Consider the following 22,927-nt stretch of genomic DNA (forward strand, 5'->3'; position numbering starts at 1 on the left):
CAAAATCATACCACCCAGAGATAAATATTACTAATTATTTATATATTCTTTTATCTCATTAAACATTTACATACATATATGAATGCATCATCGTACTACAGTATGTTCAGTAACCTATTTTTCACTCATTATATCATGAACATGGTTTCATATAATCATTCTAAAAGTAGTTTAAAGCATCTTTTAGATGGTTTTGTTATAGATGGTACAGTGTTTTAAATTTTTATAAATAAATTCTTGCTACATCTATGCCCTAGTTTCATGGTGCAAATTACTAGAAAAGAAATTACGAAATCACAGGAATGTGGCTCTCTACTTCTTCTATCATAAGTAGGCAATGTTTTTTTATTATTAAGATTTTCTCATTTTATAAGTAAATCAGAAAAAAACAAGAACTACATGATTCCATACATTGGTGGAACATAAAAACGAGACTAAGAGACATGGACAAGAGTGTGGTGGTTACCAGGGGTGGGGGGAGGGAGGACGCAGGAGGAAGGGAGGGAGAGATTTAGGGGGAGGGGGAGGGGCACAGAGAAAACTAGATAGAGGGTGACAGAGGACAATCTGACTCTGGGCGAGGGGTATGCAACATAATTTAATGACAAGATAACCTAGACATGTTTTCTTTGAATATATGTACCCTGAATTATTAATGTCATCCCATTAACATTAATAAAAATTTATAAAAAAAAAAGATTTTCTCATTTTAATATGCATGCCTTTGACTACTAAAGATATTAGCTCTTTATCATATGATTAGTATGAGACATGAGTATTTTTATTTTAACAGCTAAACTTTAATAGTGATCCCAGGAATGAACATTTTTAGAATATCATTCTCTCAATAAATACTTTTGAGCACCTACTTTGTATCTATATAGAAAGAATTCTATTCTAAGAAGATCAAAGAGCATTCTACATTGATATGCATTTCCTGTAAACTTAGTTAATAACTTTGGACTGATGTCCCAACACTGTTCTAAGCTGTCTCTCCTAGCGCATCTCCTGTTGTCCACAACGTCAGGAGTAATTTGGATAATAACTACAATTCAGTTCTTACTTTACTAGCAATACACAGAGTAGTTTTCATCCACTGACGGGTGCTTGAATATTATGCAAGTTTTAAAAAGATGATGAGTAACAGAGGAAGACCAATTTTGTTTGACCTAGTCCCATTTCAAACAAAAGAAACATTTATATGGTTATCACTTAAACTTTTTTATGTAAAAAAAAAATGAGGTTTTCTTTCTCTTTTACAAATAGAAAATATAAATTACAACCACTACTTTCTCATGGAAATGGAAACCCAAATGCAAATATGATAGAAGAAAAGATTAACCACAGAGGATAGAGAAGCTTTTAAAATCCAGTTATTCAGGCCCTGGCCGGTTGGCTCAGCGGTAGAGCGTCGGCCTGGCGCGTGGGGGACCCAGGTTCGATTCCCGGCCAGGGCACATAGGAGAACCGCCCATTTGCTTCTCCACCACCCCCCCTTCCTCTCTGTCTCTCTCTTCCCCTCTCGCAGCCAAGGCTCCATTGGAGCAAAGATGGCCCGGGCGCTGGGGATGGCTCCTTGGCCTCTGCCCCAAGCGCTAGAGTGGCTCTGGTTGCGGCAGAGCGACGCCCCGGAGGGGCAGAGCATCGCCCCTGGTGGGCAGAGCGTCGCCCCTGGTGGGCGTGCTGGGTGGATCCCGGTCAGGCGCATGCGGGAGTCTGTCTGACTGTCTCTCCCCGTTTCCAGCTTCAGAAAAATACAAAAAAATAAAAAAAATAAAAAAATTCAGTCATTCAGGAAAACATAGTAAAATGGGTACAATACTCAAATATCACTGCATATGACCTAATCAATTTGAATAACATTATCGATATTCTGTAATCTATTGTGGTATAGAGTTATTTGATATATTTTATTTCTCAGAAACAGTTTAGAATATGCTAAAAATTAATAATTCTGCAAAAGTAACACTCTTTTTCCAATTATTGGATGCAGAATTATCTTCTAAGGTAGATGTAACCTTGAAGTCATTCTTCAAATTTTTTTAAGAGAGTTGAAAAACTTGCTCTAAGATTAAACACTGGAAATACTAGGTCATGTAATTAAAAGCTCATTTGTGCTTTTCTATTATGTTCTGATTTCGGTAATACTGAAATTCTTCAAGATGATCTTTAACCTCTCATTAAACTTGTAGAGATGGCCAGTGTAACTTACCTATTTCTAACACCTCAGCTCTCACAGACACAAAAGTGCACATGGCATAATTTAAATCTGTGGTAACAGAACACTAGAGAACTTTTAGATAATGTATCTGAGAAGGAGATGAGAAGCTGGAAATAACAGGGAGGCATACAAATGACCCCTTCAAATACAAGGTTTTAGAGAATGCTCCTCTCACAAAATCGGCAGATTCTCCATTAATAGTGAAGAATGGCCTGATCAGGTGGTGGCACAGTGGATAGAGCATTGGACTAGGATGTGGAGGACCCAATTTCGAGACCCTGAGGTCGCCAGCTTAAGCACAGTCTCTCTGGTTTGAGCCAAGCTCACCAGCTTGGACTCAACATCTCTGGCTTGAGCAAGGTCTTACTCGGTCTGCTGTAGCCCCATGGTCAAGGCACATGTGAGAGGGCAGTCAATGAACTAAGGTGTCACAACGAAAAACTGATGATTGATGCTTCTCATCTCTCTCTGTTCCTGTCTGTCCCTATCTATCCCTCTCTCTGACTCTCTCTGTCTCTGTAAAAAAAAAAAATAGTGAAGAATGGAGGAATAGCACTACAGTATTTTTAATTTACATGGAACTTTACCCTCAAGTAGCCCAAAATGTTTTAAGTCTCCTCACTGATTAGCATCAACTCAGATGGTCTATCACATTCAAAACACACTCTGTAGTTTGCTAAGTGTATTTTGGTGAAGATTGGAAGATGGTCCCCAAGTACATTGTCCTCTGACAAAACCTCTGGGAAGTGAAGCACTCATTCTATTTGCTGGAACAGAATTTTGCCTTAAGAATCTGAGAGGGAACAGAAGACTAAATGGCATTGTGCAGGTGCTGGCAGAACCACCACAGAGGATCAATGCGTCTGTGGATTATAAATGCAGCCATTGTAGACAGATGTATCCAGGTGACACCAAGAACTTTCTAAGGAGAGGGAATCATTTGAATGAAATTACTAGCAGTGAACAGTTCCCAAACTGACTCATTAGGCACGAATGGATGTTCTGTCAGAGAATAATGACTTTTAGGATTTCCATTCTTGGTCTAATGCTTAATATTAATGACCTTTCAGGATAGTTGATATCATTGGAATTTCATCTGCCAAAAAGAAAGAAAATTGGTAAATGAAGCAGTTTTTGAATGAAGGTAAAAAGCTGTTTCTGGAAAGGAAACAGAATGACAGTTGTTGGAGAATGAGAACTAATGTGGAACTGAAACGTGCACTTAATAGATAAAACTCTTATTGCCTCTGAATTTAACCTAATGTTTGTGTGTGTGTGTGTGTGAGTTTCAGCAGAGTCTGTTTATGATACATTAGCCTATCAGTCAGAGGTGTGTCTTACTAATCATTCATAGGACATAGATTGTAGTATGTCTACAGCATGTAAGGCTCTGTGCTAAATGCTGCTGTAGAAGATGATATGGTCTAGGTTAGAGGCCAGCACATTTTTTCTATAAACGTCCAAGTAGTAAATATTTTAGGCAGAGTGGGCCAGATGGTTTGTATTGCAACTGCTTAAAAGCTGTTGTAGCCCAAAAGTAGCCATACACAATATATACATGAATGAATGTGGCTACTTTCCAAAAATTTTTATTTATGGATACTAAAATTTGAAATTTGTATAATTCATATGGCAAAAAAATGTTCTTCTTTCGTTTCTTTAAACAATTTAAACATGTAAAATTCATTTTAGCTCTCAAGTTATATAAAACCAGGTAACAGGCCAGATTTGGCCCAGGGGCTATAGTTTACCATCTGCTGGACCGTATTATAATAAATGGAAGATAATTGCCTTAAATATGTTCTAACAAAATTTCTGTAAGTCTACAGAGATGAGAGGGATCTCTTCTAGTTGGAAACTTTATGAAGAAGGTGTCATTTGAATTGATTTGAAGGATAAAATTTTAAATTTAAAAAAATTTTAAATTTCATTTTTTAATATTTACATTAACTTATTTGATACCCACATGAAGCTTATTCATAGCAAAAATTTTAATTTATACAGTACATGACATTGAGCAGATTATTACATTTTTCACTTATGTGTATCCTTTTTCTTTTTAATTGTGGTAAGACCACAACTGGAGACCTACACTCTTAAAATTTTAAGTGTGCAACACAGTATTGTTAAATATAGGTACAATGTTAGATTGCAGATTCTAGAACTTACTCATCTTGCATAATTGAAACTTATAACCATTGAACAATAGCTCCCCATTTGCTCCTTCCCCAGCCATTTGCATCTACCATTCTACTTTCTTTTTCTATGAACTTGACTATTTTAGGTATCTCAAGTAGTGGAATCATGCAGTATTTGTCCTTCTATGATTGGCTGATTTCCCTTGGCATAATGTCCTCCAGGCTTATTCCTGTTGTCGCATACAAAGTAATTGAAATCAAGATCTGAGATGTCTGCACTCCCACATTCATTGAAGCATTATTTGTAATACCCAAGATATGGAAACAAGCCTAAATGTCCACTGACAAATGAATGGGTTATAAGTGTGTCGTATACATACAATGGAATATTACTTAGCCCTAAAAAAAGAAGGGAATCCTCCCATATGAAGAATGAGATTTTAGAAGATGGGGTGGAGAGCCATACTGGGGCAATTTTGAGAGTAAAAGGGTTCATGGTGGTGGTTACACCAGGACAGAAGTGGTATACCTGGGAATCCCATAGAAATTGGCACATATTGTTTTTCCAAAGGAAGAATCTAAAGGGTCCATGAGCAGAGAGCCCTGAGTGTGGTCAAGGGAGTGGTGGATGAGCACCGAGTAGTCCATAGTACTACATTATGTCCTTGGCACCAAAAAGAAACAGAATTTGTAGTCTAAAACCCCATATGGAACCATAACTTCAACTGATGCCCATTCATCAGTGCCAGTACTTGGGGAATGCAGGTTTTACTGTTTAAAAATATCCTTTGGAGCTCTCCTTCTTTCCTTGTGCTCTGTTTTTTGAAATTGGCAGTTTCTTTCATTTATCTTCCCAGGATATATGTTTACCTCTCTTGCACTTAATACGTAACTTTATGCATACATAACATTATACAACTATGTAACATTAGGTCATTATAAATATACCTTACAATATGTACTATATATACTATAAATACATAGATATAAACATATGGATATAATTTGGCTGCTGCTTCCAATCTCATCCCTTTCTCTCTCCTCTTGGTAGTTGTGATTACACACAAGGGCTTTGACAACTTCAAGACTTCTAATTAAAGCACTCCAGTGTTCTACTTTTCTCTCCCTTAGCTCCTCACCTGCAGGCATTTCTTATTAGGTCTCACACTATTTCACCACGGCTCCGACTAAATGAGAACTGGATGGTGAGGAGTGTCAGAACAAACGTGAACCAGCAGCTTCGCTCTTCTCATCCCCACGCAGTTTTGCTATCAGCGGCTATTAATTAAAGAACACTAGAGCTCTGTTTCCTTCTCTTTTTATTATCAGGCTTAACATTTTAAAATCTGAATGAATTTTTAAATTCCTGGGTTGAATTGGATTTAAACAAATGACAGTTTGTGTCTGCATTGGGCATGATTAGCTTCCCCTATGAAAAGTATGTTTCCTACTGTGAGGTAGTAAGGATGTGTGTGGAGTATTAGATGTGGTCAGTTGAATGTTTACAGAAATTGTAATCATATCAACATAACTACTAAATAAAAAAGTGTGGCATTGGAGACCTAGATGTTTGCCTGCCTCTGTTAACTGCCTCTCTCTCTCGGACCTTAAGTAATTCAATTTACCTTACCTACTACGAACAACCTATATTCTTAGAAAATTTACAGTGAAAGCAGTAAAGGTATAACAGGGCTTTATTAGTGTAAGAAATTACTGTGTCTGTTACTGTACAATTATTATTCATTATTATTACTACCACCACCACAAAAAATACTGCATAACTTCAGCCTGCTTGTAGAAATGATTAGAGCATAACCATTTACCCTGAAGAGCAAGAATTTGCTGTGAAAATTCTTATGTGCAATTTTTAATCCTGTCAAATAGGTTGATTTTTTTTCTTTACTAATCAATTTTTTATTGTTTCAAATAGAGAATGTTTACATTGTTTTTCACTTTCAAGACATAGCTTTTACCTTCCAGACCACTTAAAAGCTGAGCAAGCTATAATACTGGGAATAGGAATTATTTTAGTTGAAGACCTTGAGTATCCCTGCTGGATCCTGGCTTGACTTGTGATCCTTAGCAAATCACTGAATAGCTATGAGCCAAATTTTCTCTAAATCCAATTTGATTGTATCTAGCTTACAGAATAACTAGGTAAATTATATTTTTGAGTCATTAGAATAGTTATAACTCTAGTTCTCAGGAAAGTTTATATAGTTAGTCCTGTATTTAAAATAATACCCTTAAAATATGTATGTAAAAAGAAAATAGAGAAAAAGAGAAATGGAAATATATATATATATTGTGTTGGGGAGGCATGAAGAAAATCATAAAATCAAATAATTTAAATTACAATTTCAAATAAAAAATTATTACTCAATGTTGGCATACTCTCATTTCTAAAAACATTTTACAAATGAAAACCAAGAAAGAATAAAAGAATAAATGCTACAATAAAATTCCAGCGGAACTTCTTTAGTCAGGGAATTATGACCCGTTTATTGCTGCTGTAGTCTTTGATTGCATAAATACATGTAATCTAACTTTTAGAATTATTAGATATAAAATGGTATATCATTATATTTTGTGCAGTAAGCAAGAGTTCATCTTTGACCCCTTTTAATTTTTTGTTTTTTGTTTTTAGGGGTTGTACAGATGTTCTGTGCTGCATAATCTTCATACTGTTCATTATTGGCTATATCCTTTTAGGAGTTATAGGTAAGTAAATGCAGGTATAGAAGATATTTAACATTTGCTAGTGAAATAATTAAGTAAATGTCACACGTTTAACATTAATCACTTACCGTACTTTATAAAGCCATCTTGTTATTGTTGTTGTCTTTTCTGGAGGGAATATGGCTCACCAGTACTCACCAGGTACCAGATACAGTGAAAAATAAACACAAAGTAGTTTATTCCAAGGAAAGCCCAAATTAATTAAATAAAGATAATTATAAAGAAGGAAGAAAAAACTTATGATTTCTTTTAAATCATTTTTACTTTTGAAATTCTATTAATCAGCTAAGTATGTTCATGTTACTATTCACTAATAAGAACTAAGGCTTAGATCAATTTAGGTATTATATAACCATTTTTTATAAAGAAATTTAAAAAGAAGAAGGAGCCTGACCTGTGATGGCGCAGTAGTAGATGGAGCATTGACCTGGGATGCAGAGGTCACTGATGCGAAACCTTGGGTTTGCCTTGTTAAAGCACATAAAACAAGCAAGCAATGAACAACTAAAGTGGAGCAACTATGAATTGATACTTCTTGCCCCTCTCTGTCTCTGTAAAGTCAATAAAGTCTTTAAAAAAATAAAAATAAATGCTTAAAATAAAATAATAAAGAGAAAGAGCGATTCTTAAGAATTTTACCAGAATATGAGAGAATATGCATAGGTTCTATGCAAATACTACTCCATTTTTTAAAAAATAATTTTATTTTTTTAATGAGGCGACATCAATAAATCAGGATACATATATTCAAAGATAACAAGTCCAGGTTATCTTGTCATTCAATTATGTTGCATATCCATCACCCAAAGTCAGATTGTCCTCTGTCACCTTCTATCTAGTTTTCTTTGTCCCCCTTTTCCTCTCCCTTTCCTCCCTCCCCCCGTAACCACCACACTCTTATCAATGTCTCTTAGTTGCACTTTTATGTCCCACCTACGTATGGAATAATGCAGTTCCTGGTTTTTTCAGATTTACTTATTTCACTTCGTATCATGTTATCAAGATCCCACCATTTTGCTGTAAATGATCCGATGTCATCATTTCTTATGGCTGAGTAGTATTCCATAGTGTATATGTGCCACATCTTCTTTATCCAGTCATCTATTGACGGGCTTTTTGGTTGTTTCCATGTCCAAATGCTGCAATGAACATGGGGCTGCATGTGTCTTTATGTATCAATGTTTCTGAGTTTTGGGGGTATATACCCAACTACTCCATTTTATACACAGGAAACGAGCATCCATGGGCTTTGGTATATGTAGGGGTCCTGCAAGCAATCCCCCATAGATGTGGAGGGATGACTGTACTATAACAATAATAAAACGGTGAGTCTGAAATGTTAAATGAAATGATAGAGATATTTAATGTAATTTCAGTCTTCTTTCAAAGAGGACTATTTTATGATCTGATGAAATAAGTCTAACATTTATGTAGGAGAATAAAAAAACAAAAGTAAAAAAAAAAAAGAATTTCACCAGATAATGCATTGACATGTAAGAAGTCCTATTATCTTTGCCTACTAGAAAGAGACACCCTATTATTTATTAATTTATTGTTAGGTTAAAGATTTTTCTATGAAAGTGAAAATAAATTGGAAAAATACAGAGATTCTTTATTTGGATTTTAAGAAAACAAAAGAACTTGTATAAATATTCTTTGTAAAAAAGATTTACAATTGCATGTAGATTTATCACATTTTCCCTCAGAGACTCTAGTCCTGTCCTTTAGATGTTGACCTAAGAAACTTAAATATATTATTATTAGGATGGGAGCCGTGAAAGTCAGATAATAGTTTCTAGTACCAGTAACTCATGGCTGGACTTAATGTGAATAGAATAGAATGTCTTAGCAGCAAGAAAGCTGTGCCTACCTAGGAAACAATGGAAAATACTCCCTGTTTTTCAGATTTATCTTACAATAAGAGAAATCCTTTGAGAACAATTGAAAGTAATTTCCAGACCATCATCTCAGTAATACCATGCAAAGGCCACTAAGAATTGTAGAATTCAAAAAGTAAGGCAGGAAGATAGGGAGGGAGAGAAGACTAAAGGAGTATAAATCACAAAACTAATGTACTCTAAGACCTTTAGAAGATTCCTTTGGTATTTCTTTTAGTATCTAAATGTCAGTGTAGTTGTAGACAAACTCATAAATTGAATATTATAATAAAATAAATTTTATTATACTAATGAAACTAATGAAATTTTAGCTTCTCTGACTTTGGGACACATTCCTCTAGTCTATATAATTTTTTTGTTTGTGTTTATGTTTTTTTCATAGAATTGAAATATGTTGCATAAGAGAAAGAATATTTGAAGTCAAAAGTAGATGTAGGGTTTCCTTAGATTGGTAAACCGGGCTAGTTGTTTTTTTTATTATTTTTATTTTATTTTATTTTTTGGCGAGAAATGGAGAGGGATAGAGAGGAACAGACAGACAGGAAGAGAGAGAAATGAGAGACATTAATTTTTTGTGTGTCACATTAGTTGTTCATTGATTACTTTCTCATATGTGCCTTGACTGAGGGGCTGCAGCCAAGCCAGTGACCCCTTGCTCAAGCCAGTGATCTTGAGCTCAAGCCAGCGACCCTGCACTCAAGTTGGTGAGCTCACACTCAAGCCAGCCACCTCAGGGTTTCAAACCTGGGTCCTCAGCAACTCAGGTCAATGCTCTCTCTACTGTGCCACTGCCTGGTCAAGCTTGGGCTAGTTTCTTAACCTCAGTTTTCTTATAAAATATAAAATATTATCTCCTAGACAGGGCTATTGTGATAAGTAAATGAAGTGATATTGAGCAGCAACAAATACTAGATAGTAGTTTATTTGCTACCATGTAGTTCTGAATTTTAATAAATTACTTTTTTATTTATTTATTTATTTATTTTCATTTTTCTGAAGCTGGAAACAGGGAGAGACAGTCAGACAGACTCCCGCATGCACCCGACCGGGATCCACCCGGCACACCCACCAGGGGCGACGCTCTGCCCACCAGGGGGCGATGCTCTGCCCATCCTGGGCATCGCCATGTTGCAACCAGAGCCACTCTAGCGCCTGAGGCAGAGGCCAAGGAGCCATCCCCAGCGCCCGGGCCATCTTTGCTCCAATGGAGCCTTGGCTGCGGGAGGGGAAGAGAAAGACAGAGAGGAAAGTGCGGCGGAGGGGTGGAGAAGCAAATGGGCACTTCTCCTGTGTGCCCTGGCCGGGAATCGAACCCGGGTCCTCCACACGCTAGGCCGACGCTCTACCGCTGAGCCAACCGGCCAGGGCAATAAATTACTTTTAAATGCAATTTACTCTGTTGTTTCTATGGCAACCCATAATTTTAATTAGTATAATTTGATTGAATACAGAAACTCCATAAGGATCTTATACTATATCTAGACTCTTTTTACAGGGGACCTTATGGCATAATAGAGTAAGTCTCTTCTCCATATCTCAGAGCCCGTCTGTTACAATCCACATAGAAGTTCCTTCTGTCCTTACGTGGAACAGGGGAGCCACTGCCACTCTGTCTTGCCGAGACAGTAGAGGGAAGGGGTTGGAGTACACACCATCATCCCCCTGGAGGAGATAAGAAATCGGCGTTTTTCTTTAAGATCTCAAGATTCAGTTTGTAAATGCCTTAATTCACATGAGGAAATTAGAAGATAAATGTTCCTCAATGCGAAACTGTGTTCAGTATTGGATTAATTCAGTGACTTCTCCCAAACTAATCCTGAGATCTTTTATTAAAATGAGTGGCTCACCAACTTTACTAAAAATATATACTTTCTTTACCTGAACTACAAATAGTCTTACTGGACTGTTTTTAATATATATTTAACTCTTTGGTTATGTCCCACATTGGGCTAAAAGAAGAAAATGATTAACAGAGTTTACCTATCTCCAAGGAAAAATGATGCCACATCAGTTTCACTGATGTTATAAGTACAGTGCGCCCGTAAAGTCATGGTACACTTTTGACTGGTCACAGGAAAGCAACAAAAGACGATAGAAATGTGAAATCTGCACCAAATAAAAGGAAAACGCTCCCAGTTTCATACTATTCAGTGCAGTTCATGTGGGCTCATGCACAGATTTTTTAGGGCTCCTTAGGTAGCTATCCTGTATAGCCTCTACAGACTTGTCACTGACTGATGGCCTACCAGAACAGGGTTTCCCACCAAACTGCTGATTTCCTTCAACTGCTTATCCCACCAAGTAATGTTATTCCTATGTGATGGTGCTTCGTTATAAATGCGCCAATATTCATGTTGCACTTTGGTTATGGATTCGAATTTAGCAAGCCACAGAACACACTGAAATTTCCTCTGTACCGTCTTGACTGGCATGGCCGAGGGCTACTCCGGTGTATGCATGGTGTTACGTCATCATCTGCACATGTGCACATGCTGCCACATCATCCTACAGAAACTGGGAGGGTTTTCCTTTTATTTGGTGCAAATTTCACATTTCTATCATCCTTTATTGCTTTCCTGTGACTGGTCAAAAGTGCACCGTGACTTTACGGACACTCTGTAGTTTGGCATCTTTAGCCATTTTGTTAGACCAGGACCTTCCTGCGTTTATCTTTTGTCCATGTTTTATGATTAAAGAGCTATGTTTCTTACAAATTTTGCTGAGGAAACTTTTTCTTTTTTTCTCTTTGGATGAAACATGGCCAGACAGCTAGCACGCAAGAAAGGCACTTGACATTTGACTGATGAAAAGCAGAACCTCTATTCAAGTGGATGGAGTGGAGTATGGGTAGTGGGTAATCAAATTTTTTTGAAAGATCAAACTAACATTTATGATAATAGCCCTCTTTTGTTCACTGATGGTTGCTACTCAATTATTTGCTAAGTAGAAAAAAGAATAGGAATATGTCTTACGCAAATTGTTCCTTGCTATCCTCATACATTATATACACAATAATAGCACAATTTTAACATTCAATATTATTTTTTCTTTAAAATGGGTTTCCAATTGAGTAAATTATTTCCTTGTTGTATTTACTTAGAAAGCACTTGGAGTTAAGGTTTAAAATTTGTTGTTTTTTAATTTCCCTAGGAATAATAATCTGTATTAGTTGAGACAATGAAAACTTTAAAAAGTTAAATTAATGCAAACTAGATTAGAACTCTGTCACCATGCTATGAGAAGCTTAAGCCACAGGGAGAAGCCACATGTAGGGGTCTTGGTCAATAGATTCTATTGAGCTCCTAGGGATAGAGAGTCACTATCAGCCCCTTAAGGTTTTCAGATAATTGAAGCCACAGTCAACATCTTACTGCATGAGAGACCCCAAGAGACACAGCTGAGGGTTTACAAAATTTCCAACTCCCCAAATCACAAGCAAAATAGAATTGTTGTATTAAGCCAGTAGATCAGGTGAGAGGTGGTGCAACAACAGTAGATAAGCAGAACAAAATTTAGTACCTGGCTTTATAAACCTAAAACATGGGACTGGTTTTGAAACCAGGTTCAGAAACCCAGTGGATTGTGAGGAGACTGTAATGAGAGTTTAAAAGAAATTGAGGATAACACCAGTAGCAGCAAGATGGAAGGGCAACTTGCTACACAGTGGTGAAATATTTGGCACACTGTTGCCAATGGCAATGTGGGAGATAGGAAGTGTACCTAATGAATTCAGTGATTTAGCTAAAGAGATCATCCTCAGGAGAGGAGCCTCATCTACACCTAGACCTGAGGCGGGTAAGGGCAGAGAGCCAGACCTTGATCTTGAGCCTGATACTTTAATTGGATGAGACTCCTGAGGATCTTGTGAGAACATCAGCATAGTGATTGTGAAGGGAATGTAAAAAATATTGTAGTCAGAGGCTGGACTATGGTAATTTGAACACATGGCTGAAATTCTTTTCCATCCCTTCCATCAAAAGGTGGGGTCTGTGTCCCTTCCTTTTGAATCTGGTGAGGCTTGGGATTGCTTCTTCAGAAGAGAAATGAACCAAGCCAAAGCAGACCAGTAAAGAACCTTGACCTGCATGTAATTCATAGATCACTGCAAAGGATTAAAGAAAGGCCACCATGGGGAACTGGAAATACTAAGACTGAAAGTACCCAGTACAGAAAAGAGCAGGTTTATAGAATTCAGTTTTAAATCTTTCATAAAATGAGGTCGAGAATAAACAAAATAGCTAATTTAATAATCAAATATGGTCAAACTTAACCCCGTGTTTCTGGTATTAAAGTCTATGTTCATTGTCTTGGAGTAATAAAGTCACATGTCTGCTTTTCTGTTTATTGCTTAATGGAGCCCAGCATATCATTCGCTTCCCTGACCTAAATTGCCTGCAAATGACAAGGAGGCGACAGTCTTATTCCCAAAGAGACCTGTAGTCTACTGGAGCTTTGACATTTTAGTTGGTGCCCTTTGGTGTCATTTCTCAGTTGATTGCTCATTGGGATCCTTCCTCTACTTTAGGGGTTTCCTACACTGGATCCAAGAATATAAATTTTAAGTTTTTACACAAAGCTCGGCAATTGCTCCCCAACATGTGACTGCCCCCACTCTTTTTTCTTTTCTTTTTTTTTTTAACATGAGAGAGAGAGACAGACAGACAAGAAGGGAGAGAGATGAGAAGCATCAATTCATAGTTGCAGCACCTCAGCTGTTCATTGATTGCTTTCTCAACTATGCCTTGACTGCAGGGCAGGGGGCTCCAGCTAAGCCAGTGACTCCTTGCTCAAGCCAGTAACTTTGGGCTCAGGCCAGCGATCATGAGGTTATGTCTGTGATCTCGTGCTCAAGCCAGTGACCTTGGGGTTTCCAACCTGGGTCCTCAGAGTCCCAGGCTGATGCTCTATCCACTGCGCCACCGCCTGGTCAGGGTGCAGCCTCCACTCTTAGGCCCTGCTGTTGATCCAACGTATCAGCCCAGTGTCTGCCTTCATGTCAAGTGCCCTTTTGAGGTATTTATATTTCATTGGACCTGCAGACCTAGTTCAGGGTCAGTCTGTTCTATCCTAAACTGAAATCTCTGAGAGAAAAGTTTGAATTCTCATCATTCCTTCCTTCTCTTACAGCAAATTGGTTTCCCCATCCCAAGGGACAGGAGAGTGGGGGAAACCATATTTTCATAACTTCGAGGTCCCTCAGGTGACCTTATGATGAACACCGATAATTCCAAGATGACTTTTTGATTCTGTCTATACAGAGAAGCTGTTAAGAGTTTCTCTAATAAACAATTAAATATACTTTTAAAAATTAATTTATGCCTCACCAGGCATTCTGTTGTAATTTATGAGCTCGGTGTTGGGATCCTAATAGCCGCTGTGAGGGGAAGCGGGTGCTAGGGCGAGTGACCGGCAGGACGCCACACACAGTGCTTTCAGTCTGCTTAGGAACTTCCGGGAGCCTCCCTGTCAGCTCACAGGTTGATAACGTTATTTAGCAACATGACATCATTTCTTCCGATAAAAAAGTAATAAATTCAAAGAACTTTGGTTCCATTATTTTTTAAATTGTCCTGGCAAACTTTATGAAAAATTTCTTCTATTTATAGATAACGAGAACCAGTATTAAATGCCCTTTCATCTTTTTTACATAAATATAATTGTTTATAAATTACTTTACAAATTATAAGTATACATACCTACACTTCCTTTTGGAAGTCTTCATTTCAAAAAGAGCACACTGCATTTTGACTGTCACCTGCACAGATTTCTCAGTGCTGAGTGGACCCTTTACCGGTGTGTTGTGTTTTGCTGCATACACGCCGCCCAGGTGACCTCAAGAGGGATGCTGCCTGCGTGAGAGCGACTGATCTGTGCTCAAGGACATGACCCCACACTCGCCATGGGGCAGAGGAGGCCACCTATGAAATGATAAACCACATTTTCCTTATCCAGGCAGCTGGGCGCAGGGGCTGCTTCCAAAACTGCTTCCACAGCAGCAGTGTCATCAACACAGGTTTTCAAATTCGGCATCATGTGTCCTATTATCTGCTTCATTGCATTTGTAAATTGCTTGTGTTAAAAAGCCATAAGCACAATTTGGCAGGCCTGTTCTTCACATATTAAAACAGTTAAAATGTACTTTTAAGGGATACGAAATAATGATGTGGAAGCCGGCATTTCCAGCCCGCAAGTGCTTAGGGGATCCCTGAGCTGCCCCAAACAGATCTGCACTTAATTTTTAAGTGTCAGTGCAAGCAGTTGGTCTAATCACATTCTCTCCTTGACAGAGGGCTTTTCAATGGCTGCAACTTCTGACTCAACCCCAGAGCACGGCAGGAACATGCTTTGCAAATGTTTGAAAATGAGAGATAATACTAGATATTAATCCTTGCTCCTGGTACTTTAGTAATTAATGTGCATGTCCTTGGTATGAGTGACAGGAAAGTTTGCCTGAATAACGGTCTTACCTACCTCTCACCAATCTTTGCTTATCTGCTATGAATTATCCCAATGGGAGTGTTTTACAAATAATTTCCCTTCTCTCTTTTCTTTCTCTTTTACACACCCACACATCAGCTATACTTAAAGGGATCTTTTAAAGTGATTTCTAAAACAATGAGAATATTGAGGGGATAAGATGATCAATCCTGATTGGTACAGACTGCTGTGTAACTTTGTCATTTGGTTTTATTCACCAATAACCCAGGCAGTTTAATTCCAGAGCCTTTGCTCTTAACCACTGTGCAATCCTGCCTTTTATTCCCTGAAGAAATTGAGTGGGGATTCTTTAAGTAAGAAGACACCGAGAGAGGGCAGACCAGAACCCCATGAAACACTGCTGTTTTTCTCTTCCTCTTCCCACTCCCCCACCCCCAATTCTGCACAGTTTAACACAGCAAGTGTCAGAAAATAGCACTAGGAGATAAGTGAAAAGCAGGTATTCTTTTGCAAGCAAAAATCATGAACAATCAGACAGCTTCAGTTTTGCTCCTGTATGTCATTGTTTACATTCAGTGATCGTTTGCAAAATTAGCCTCTGTTACATACCCAGTACAGAGAGAAGCACTTTCTTTACGATAATCCACATCTACTAATACAGGTTTGGTTTTTCCTTCTTGTATTGTAAATAAAGTGCTTGTATTATAAATAAAATTATATCACATAGTATCTCCTCAGAGTTTTTTTGTTTGTTTTTTGCCAGGAAGATCTCAAAGTATTTCACAGATCTTTCAAAAAAAAAAAGTGTGTTTACTAGTAGTAGATATTACTAATGAATATTACATGTAGCATTTTCAGGTCTAAGAAATTATATCTATTTTTAGAAGTGATGAGAGCTCCTCCTTCATGGAAAGCAAGGCACTGTTGCCAATTCTGGAGCTACAATTAAGCAAATAAACACTACAACGAGTGACACCGGATATGTGATGACCTTGAGTTTTCCAAGGAAAATTCAAATAGGAAGAGAAGGACTTACCTGAACTAAACATTTTCTTTGTATAGCACGGTTGGCACTAACAATAACATTATGATAAAACAATCTTCTTGTAGTTCATTATGGGAAATAACCAAAGATACTGCCTCACCATCTATCTGTATCTGGAACCACACTCCAGCCTGCATGTGCGCAACACTGGGGTTCTTTCTGTCCCTAAGACCCATCCACCCTCCACCCCCAACAAAGCCTTTGTCTAGGTGTCCTTCTGCTGTAAGCCTTTCTGCGCCTCTGTTCACTTTTCAGGCCTCCGCTCCTGCATTGCTTCTTCAGGAAGAGCATCACTGACCTTCCTCGTTTGGTCATCTGCCCCTATGAATCCCTCTCTTTGTACCAAGCATTGCTCCTTTATAGTGCTTGTCAGAATTGTAATTTCATGTTGTTTGTCAATTACCCCATTAAGATCAACTTCCCCTAATGGATTGTAGGCTCTGGGAGCAAGGACCTTTATATACCTTGCTTTTAACATGACGCTGACACAGAGTAGGCACTCAAAAAAATATTTGTAGGATGAATTTTTATGTCTATTATTTTTTCCTTAAAAAAAACCCTATCTTCAAATGTGAATAAAAACCTTGTACAGATTGTTAGTAGTGGTAGACTAATATCTAATTAGAATAACTGGAAAAGGAAGTATATTAATGTAATCTGCATAGAGTCAGTCTTGCTAATAAAACAACAAAGACGTTGTAAAAGCCTAATTTAGTTTCTTGGTGTATATTTGTCCATTTCTTTTCATTTCTATGTCTTTTTTTGTGTGAGAGAGACAGAAACAGACAGACAGGAAGGTAGAGAAATGAAAAGCATCAACTGTTGTTGCGGCACTTTAACTGTTCATTGATTGCTTTCCTATATGAGCCTTGACTGAGGGGTTGCAGCTGAGTTAGTGACCCTTGTTCAAGCCAGCAACCTTGGGCTCAAGTTAGCGACCATGAAGTCACATCTATGATTCCATGCTCAAGCTGGTGAGCCTGCACTCAAGCCGGCAATCTCAGGGTTTTGAACCTGAGTCTTCAGTGTCCCAGGCCAATGCTCTATCCAGTGTGCTTCTGCCTAGTCAGGTGTCTATGTCTATTTTTTTATATAAATCTGTTTTAAAAAATATGCTTTGTCCCATCTTTCCCCTCCTACTCTGACCCCTCCTATTTCACAGATTCAAAATTTAGATGTGTATCTTCCCCCTCCTTCTTTTTTGCTGTCCCATGTAGCAATAAATTCTGATAAAAGAGAATCTGAAAACCTTGTATCTCTGGTTATTATTTTGTTGTGTTTTTTTTTTTTAATAAAGTCTTATATGTCTTGTTGAATATATTTAAAGTTCTTCCCTTAAATGGGCTGGTCACTTGTTCAGAATATAGGCTGGAGGTTTTCATTACCCTCCCCCCATCTCCCCCTACCACAGCTTTACCCTGCTCTTTCCTCTGAGAACCTGGCATATAATTTATAACAGCATCAGCAAGTTCTTTTGTTCCATGGCTCCTAATTTGGTTCAGTGAGAGGTATCAACAGTAGATTGGAGGGTAGGAGAATGTGTTTGTGAAATTTATTCCTCTGACTCTCTTGCTGGTAATGCCTCTCTACCTAAGGCTCCAAGTCCTGTCAGTGAGCTCTCTCCACTTGACTTCTCTGTCTGCACACAGATGACTCCTTCCTCCCTGGCTCCTCAGGTCTGAAAACACTCCCTCTTGTTGCTAGCCTCTGCACCAAGTCTTCTTTGCTTCTCAAAGGCTTCCCATACCTTTGTAAATATTTTTTTATTAAACTCTTTAATTATTCTGTGTATGTACAACATTCCTGCTCTGACCCCTCAAAATAGTGACTCAATCTTGAATGGTATTGCTTTTTTAAGTAGTGCTTTCACAAGATCTTCATATGTATTCTACTGTTCCAAGAGGCTGGCTACTTCTGGGTGAGAGGGTCAGTGTTAGCTGTCCACTGCTGACAATTTGTTACAGAAGCATTGTTAAAAGCTAGGTCAGCCTTTGTGAGTCCATGTTATCAAAACCCAACTATAATCTTCATCCATGTTGTCATGATCACTCATTTCACAAAATCATCGAACAAGTGCTTTTTCATTGATTATTAAAAGATAACGCTACAGAAGGGTCTTTACTGTGTCGTCACATGAGACGTCAGTATCTTTATATTCTGGGTTCATTTTGAGGTCAGTCCTTCTAGTTATTTATCAAACTTCTTTGCCACTCATTGTTTAATATTCTTATTTCCCAGTCTATAATAATGTTGCCAAACAATTGGCCTCTGTGTATGAACAGATAAGTGATTCTGGTCATCTCTTCTCCTAGTCAAAGTCGATAGATACCTAGAAATATGTCCCCAGATCAGTGCCAACAGATCCTTTCTAGGCACCTATAAATCTGGTTTAACTATTTTCCTTTCAAGTCAAGTGATCATAGGGACCTTTCCATGAGTCATAGGTATGTGTTAAAGCAGTACTCAGGAGTCAACACACTATTGTTGTCAGCAATCTTCTAATGAGATTTTTTTGTGTGTGCCTTTATGACCTTCACAAGCATTGAATGAATAATAATGGTCTGCTCCTGGGCACAGCCACCATTAGGATTGATGGATCAGATAACATCTAGTTCATGATGGATTTCTTATATCATTTGGTGATCATTTAGGCTCTAGGAGCTACTTCTCAGAACAACAGTTATTTGCTAAAGGAACATGAATTTTTTTCCATAACCCTAGGGACCTCCAACTGTGATTCTCTAATAGGCATTTACCACAGGCCCCATACAGCATTCTGCTCTCTGATAGATATTTTAAGCTCCATTGAGTTCATTCTGCCACGTAGACCTAGTGGCAGAACTGCCTTGTGCAGTGCTATCAGAAAAGCGTTCTATTTCTCTGGGCCCTACTCAAATCCGGCAGGTAATAAGTGTTGTGCCTCTTTCTTAATAGCAGCAAATGCAAGATGTAGCAATTTACCATTTATTCTGGAGGTGATGTCACTACTGGGCTCCTCAGGTCTTTATTGGAAGACCATTGTACTTTCATGAAATTTTTCATTCATTAGCATTCATGTTTTTCTAAGGTATCAAGATTGCAGGCTATGCAGTATTCTCCAGATTTTATCTGCATGATGCCATCAGTGTAAGAATCTGGGTGGCGGCCTGACCTGTGGTGGCGCAGTGGATAAAGCGTCAACCTGGAAATGCTGAGGTTGCCGGTTCGAAAACCTGGGCTTGCCTGGTCAAGGCACATATGGGAGTTGATGCTTCCAGCTCCTCCCCCCTGTCTCTCTCTCTCCTCTCTCTCTTCTCTCTAAAAATGAATAAACTAAAAAAAAAAAAAAATTAAAAAAAAAAAAAAAGAATCTGGGTGGCATCCTGTAGAGTTAAGGATATTATCAAACTCTATAGGCTCAATTATGGCAAAGAGCTAGGAGTCTTATAATGATGGGGAAAGATAGTGAGGATGGAGTACTCCCCCTGCCAGGTGAAAGCCGGTGTCCCTGGCGTTTTCTATCTATTTGAAATGGCAAAGCTTTTGTGAGAAAAACTGCTGCATCCAAGGTGGCAGAGGCTGCTTTTACTTATTTTAGTGGAGAGACTGCAACTTAAACAGCAGCTAAAATTAAGTTCACGGCTTGGTTAAATGAGAGAATTCATATCATTCCTCAGAAACCAATCAGTTTGATGTACAGTTCCCTTAGGGATAATGTGTTAATTATGAAATAGTTATTATACTAAATATGAATGTGTCCATCTCTACATCCTCAGAGTCTTTATGTATCTATCACAGATAAGGCCTAATGAGTGAAAGATTCAATGAATAAGAAGGTGGTGATGAACAATTCAGTATGAACAACTAGGGCTTTGACTATAAGGTACTTTCAATAATGCTTTCATGTTAACTTTTTTTACGATATAAGGTAAACAGACATCAGAAACTACATAATTGGTTGGGCCCTGAGGAATAGTTTAAATGTGATGATACTATTAATCACTTTATTTGAGAAACCTTGACATTTGTGGTGAAGTATTCTGAAACAGATCTGGCAGGAAAAACATAATATGTGTCACATATGTAAGTTAAATTTTCTAGTAGCTCTATTTAAGGAAATTTTTAAAAATTACATGTATTTTATTTAGTTCACTATAACTATATTATCATTTTAAATGCAATCAGTAAAAAATGATTGAGATACTTGCATTCATTTTTTGTTCATATTCTCTTTAACATCTGCTGTGCATTTTGCAGTTATAGCATGTCTCAGCTCAAATAAGCTACATGTAAGTGCTCAGTAGACACACATGGCTGGCAGCTACCCTATTGGACAGCACAGTTCTAGAAGTTCCATAAATAAAGAAATTCTAAGAAAGGGAGTGAAATGTGAGAGGTCCCTTAATTTAATGTGAAAAGCCCCTTAGTTTATCAATGAACACAATAAATGTTGCTGCATATCTTTTTTGTTTGTTTGTTTGCTTCCTTTATTTTTCCTGCCATATTCCTCTAGTAGATGAATGGGTAAAATGGAGACTTGGTGGAGCAGATAAAGAAAACTAAATACCCTCGACTGAGGTGACTTGGTGGAACTGGCCTTTGCAGCTTTCAGCTCAAAGACGTGGCGTTCCAGCTCAGACAGACCATCTGCAGCATTTCTGTGCCAGAGACTACATGTGGAGGTGTAGCAGCAGCTAGTAAACAGGGCCACCTGCCACCATTCAAACCTACAACAACAGGAAGGGATATTCCTCCCTTGACACTTCTATCTTTGTCTCCCTCTCCTTGGCCCAAGGCATAACATCCCACCCATTCACTCTCCCTTTCCTGCTAAGTACAAAGCTCTTCTTTTCAAATGACAAAGGCTCTGAAAATTCTTGAGTCATCTCCTTTTCTACCATATGGGTCCGGCATACTGCTGATCCTCATGTAGCTGATGTCCTTGTTGCTTCCTACTGTTTACAAGCTCATTCCTAATCTGTCCTTCAGCAAGCAGCATTATAGCTACTCGAGTCTAGTGGTTAAAGCAACACACCTAACTTTCAGCCCTGTTTATGCTGCTTAAAAGCTGTGTGATCTAGCGAATAAATAAAACTCAGCTGCAGTTATCTATAAAACTTTGTTATCTATCTCAGGGTTATTATGAGACTCTGCTATAGAGCTGTTGTGAGATTGAAATGAGAAAAATGGATGTGATGCATTTAGCATTGACCCACTGTGAGCAATTAATAAATTGAAGCTCTTGTTATACTATTTGTTGTCTCAGTCTATAATTCTTCCCTACTCCTGGACACCTGTCCATATCCTAGTCATTCTTCAGTGTTTCTTAGGTACCACTTCTTCCCTCAGCCTTCTACAAACTTTATTCTTTCCTTTTCATGTTTCTTGAGAACACTGACATAAACTATGCTACGATTGACTTCTAGTACAGGATATATACCTATTATGTCAAATTCTTTGATTAAGTGATTGATGATGAAAAGAGAGGGAAAACACCCAATAGCAGATGCTGCTGATGCCCTACTCCTCTTCCCCTCAGTCCTTCTTCTGAGTTGGTTCGCAGCCAAGGCAGGCAGTTTTAGCATGCCCACCGACACGCGGATCCTACCTGGTTCCTTGGAAGGTCTCCAGCAGGATGGAGTCAGTGCTGCCCACGACATCGTCCCGCTCATTAACAGGCCCTTTATTGGCTTTGCCCCCTCCCTAGGCTCATTTTGCTTACTCCCACTTAAGCCTCCTGGAATCACTTCCCAGATTAACTACCTGCATCAAAGTCCTTGTGTCAGCATTTTCGGTGAAACCCAGAGAAAATAGGATGTGATCTTACCAAGTGCACATCGTGTCAGGCATTCTGCTCTCACTGTCTCTCACTTTCTCAGCACTCTTAGGAAGCTGGGGATTCTGCTCCCATTTGGTAGTAACAAATTAGAAAGCGGAGACTCAAAAACAAGTAAGTGACTTGTTCAGGGTCATAAGTATATATATTAAGTAGCAAACCTAGCAATCCAAATTGCCTGTCTCAGAATTAATAATTATATGAAAAATGAATAAAACATTTCAGGGTAAAGTTAAACATATTACAGAAAATAAAGTCAAGTAAAATTAGATCTCTTTCTTCGGGTTAGCCAAAATGTGACAAACTAAGATTTAAAACAGAATTTAATAAAATGGTATCTGGAGTCATGGATGTTGAATGCTTAGATTTCATTCAAATGCCTTAGTTATAGCCCTACTTTCTTTATTCTGGAAAGTAAAAATGGGGACATATGGCAGTGGAGAGCTGCCTGAATGAGTCAGATTGTATAAGATGGTATTAGAAGATAAAATTGATTTGGCCTTTATGACATTTAAGACAGAATTAGACAAAGAAGACTTTCTTGGGTACTTAACTACTAAAAAGAAAAGCTTGGATGGATGAAAAAAATTATTGAGGAAAATTTCTGTACCATATAAAATTCTAATCAGAATT

At 38.1% G+C, this 22,927-nt stretch overlaps 1 protein-coding gene across 3 annotated transcripts in view; it reads left to right on the plus strand.

Annotated features, from left to right (window-relative positions):
• Positions 1 to 22,927, plus strand: part of SLC44A5 (solute carrier family 44 member 5) — a 419,099-nt gene that overhangs the window by 319,162 nt on the left and 77,010 nt on the right. For all 3 annotated transcript variants that reach the window (XM_066264971.1, XM_066264970.1, XM_066264972.1), the window contains one exon: positions 7,007 to 7,080. In XM_066264971.1, coding sequence (XP_066121068.1) covers positions 7,007 to 7,080 — 74 coding nt within the window. The remainder of the gene's footprint in view (positions 1 to 7,006; positions 7,081 to 22,927) is intronic.

This window comes from Saccopteryx bilineata, chromosome 3 (assembly GCF_036850765.1).
Source record: "Saccopteryx bilineata isolate mSacBil1 chromosome 3, mSacBil1_pri_phased_curated, whole genome shotgun sequence".
In the NCBI taxonomy this organism is placed as follows: domain Eukaryota; kingdom Metazoa; phylum Chordata; class Mammalia; order Chiroptera; family Emballonuridae; genus Saccopteryx; species Saccopteryx bilineata.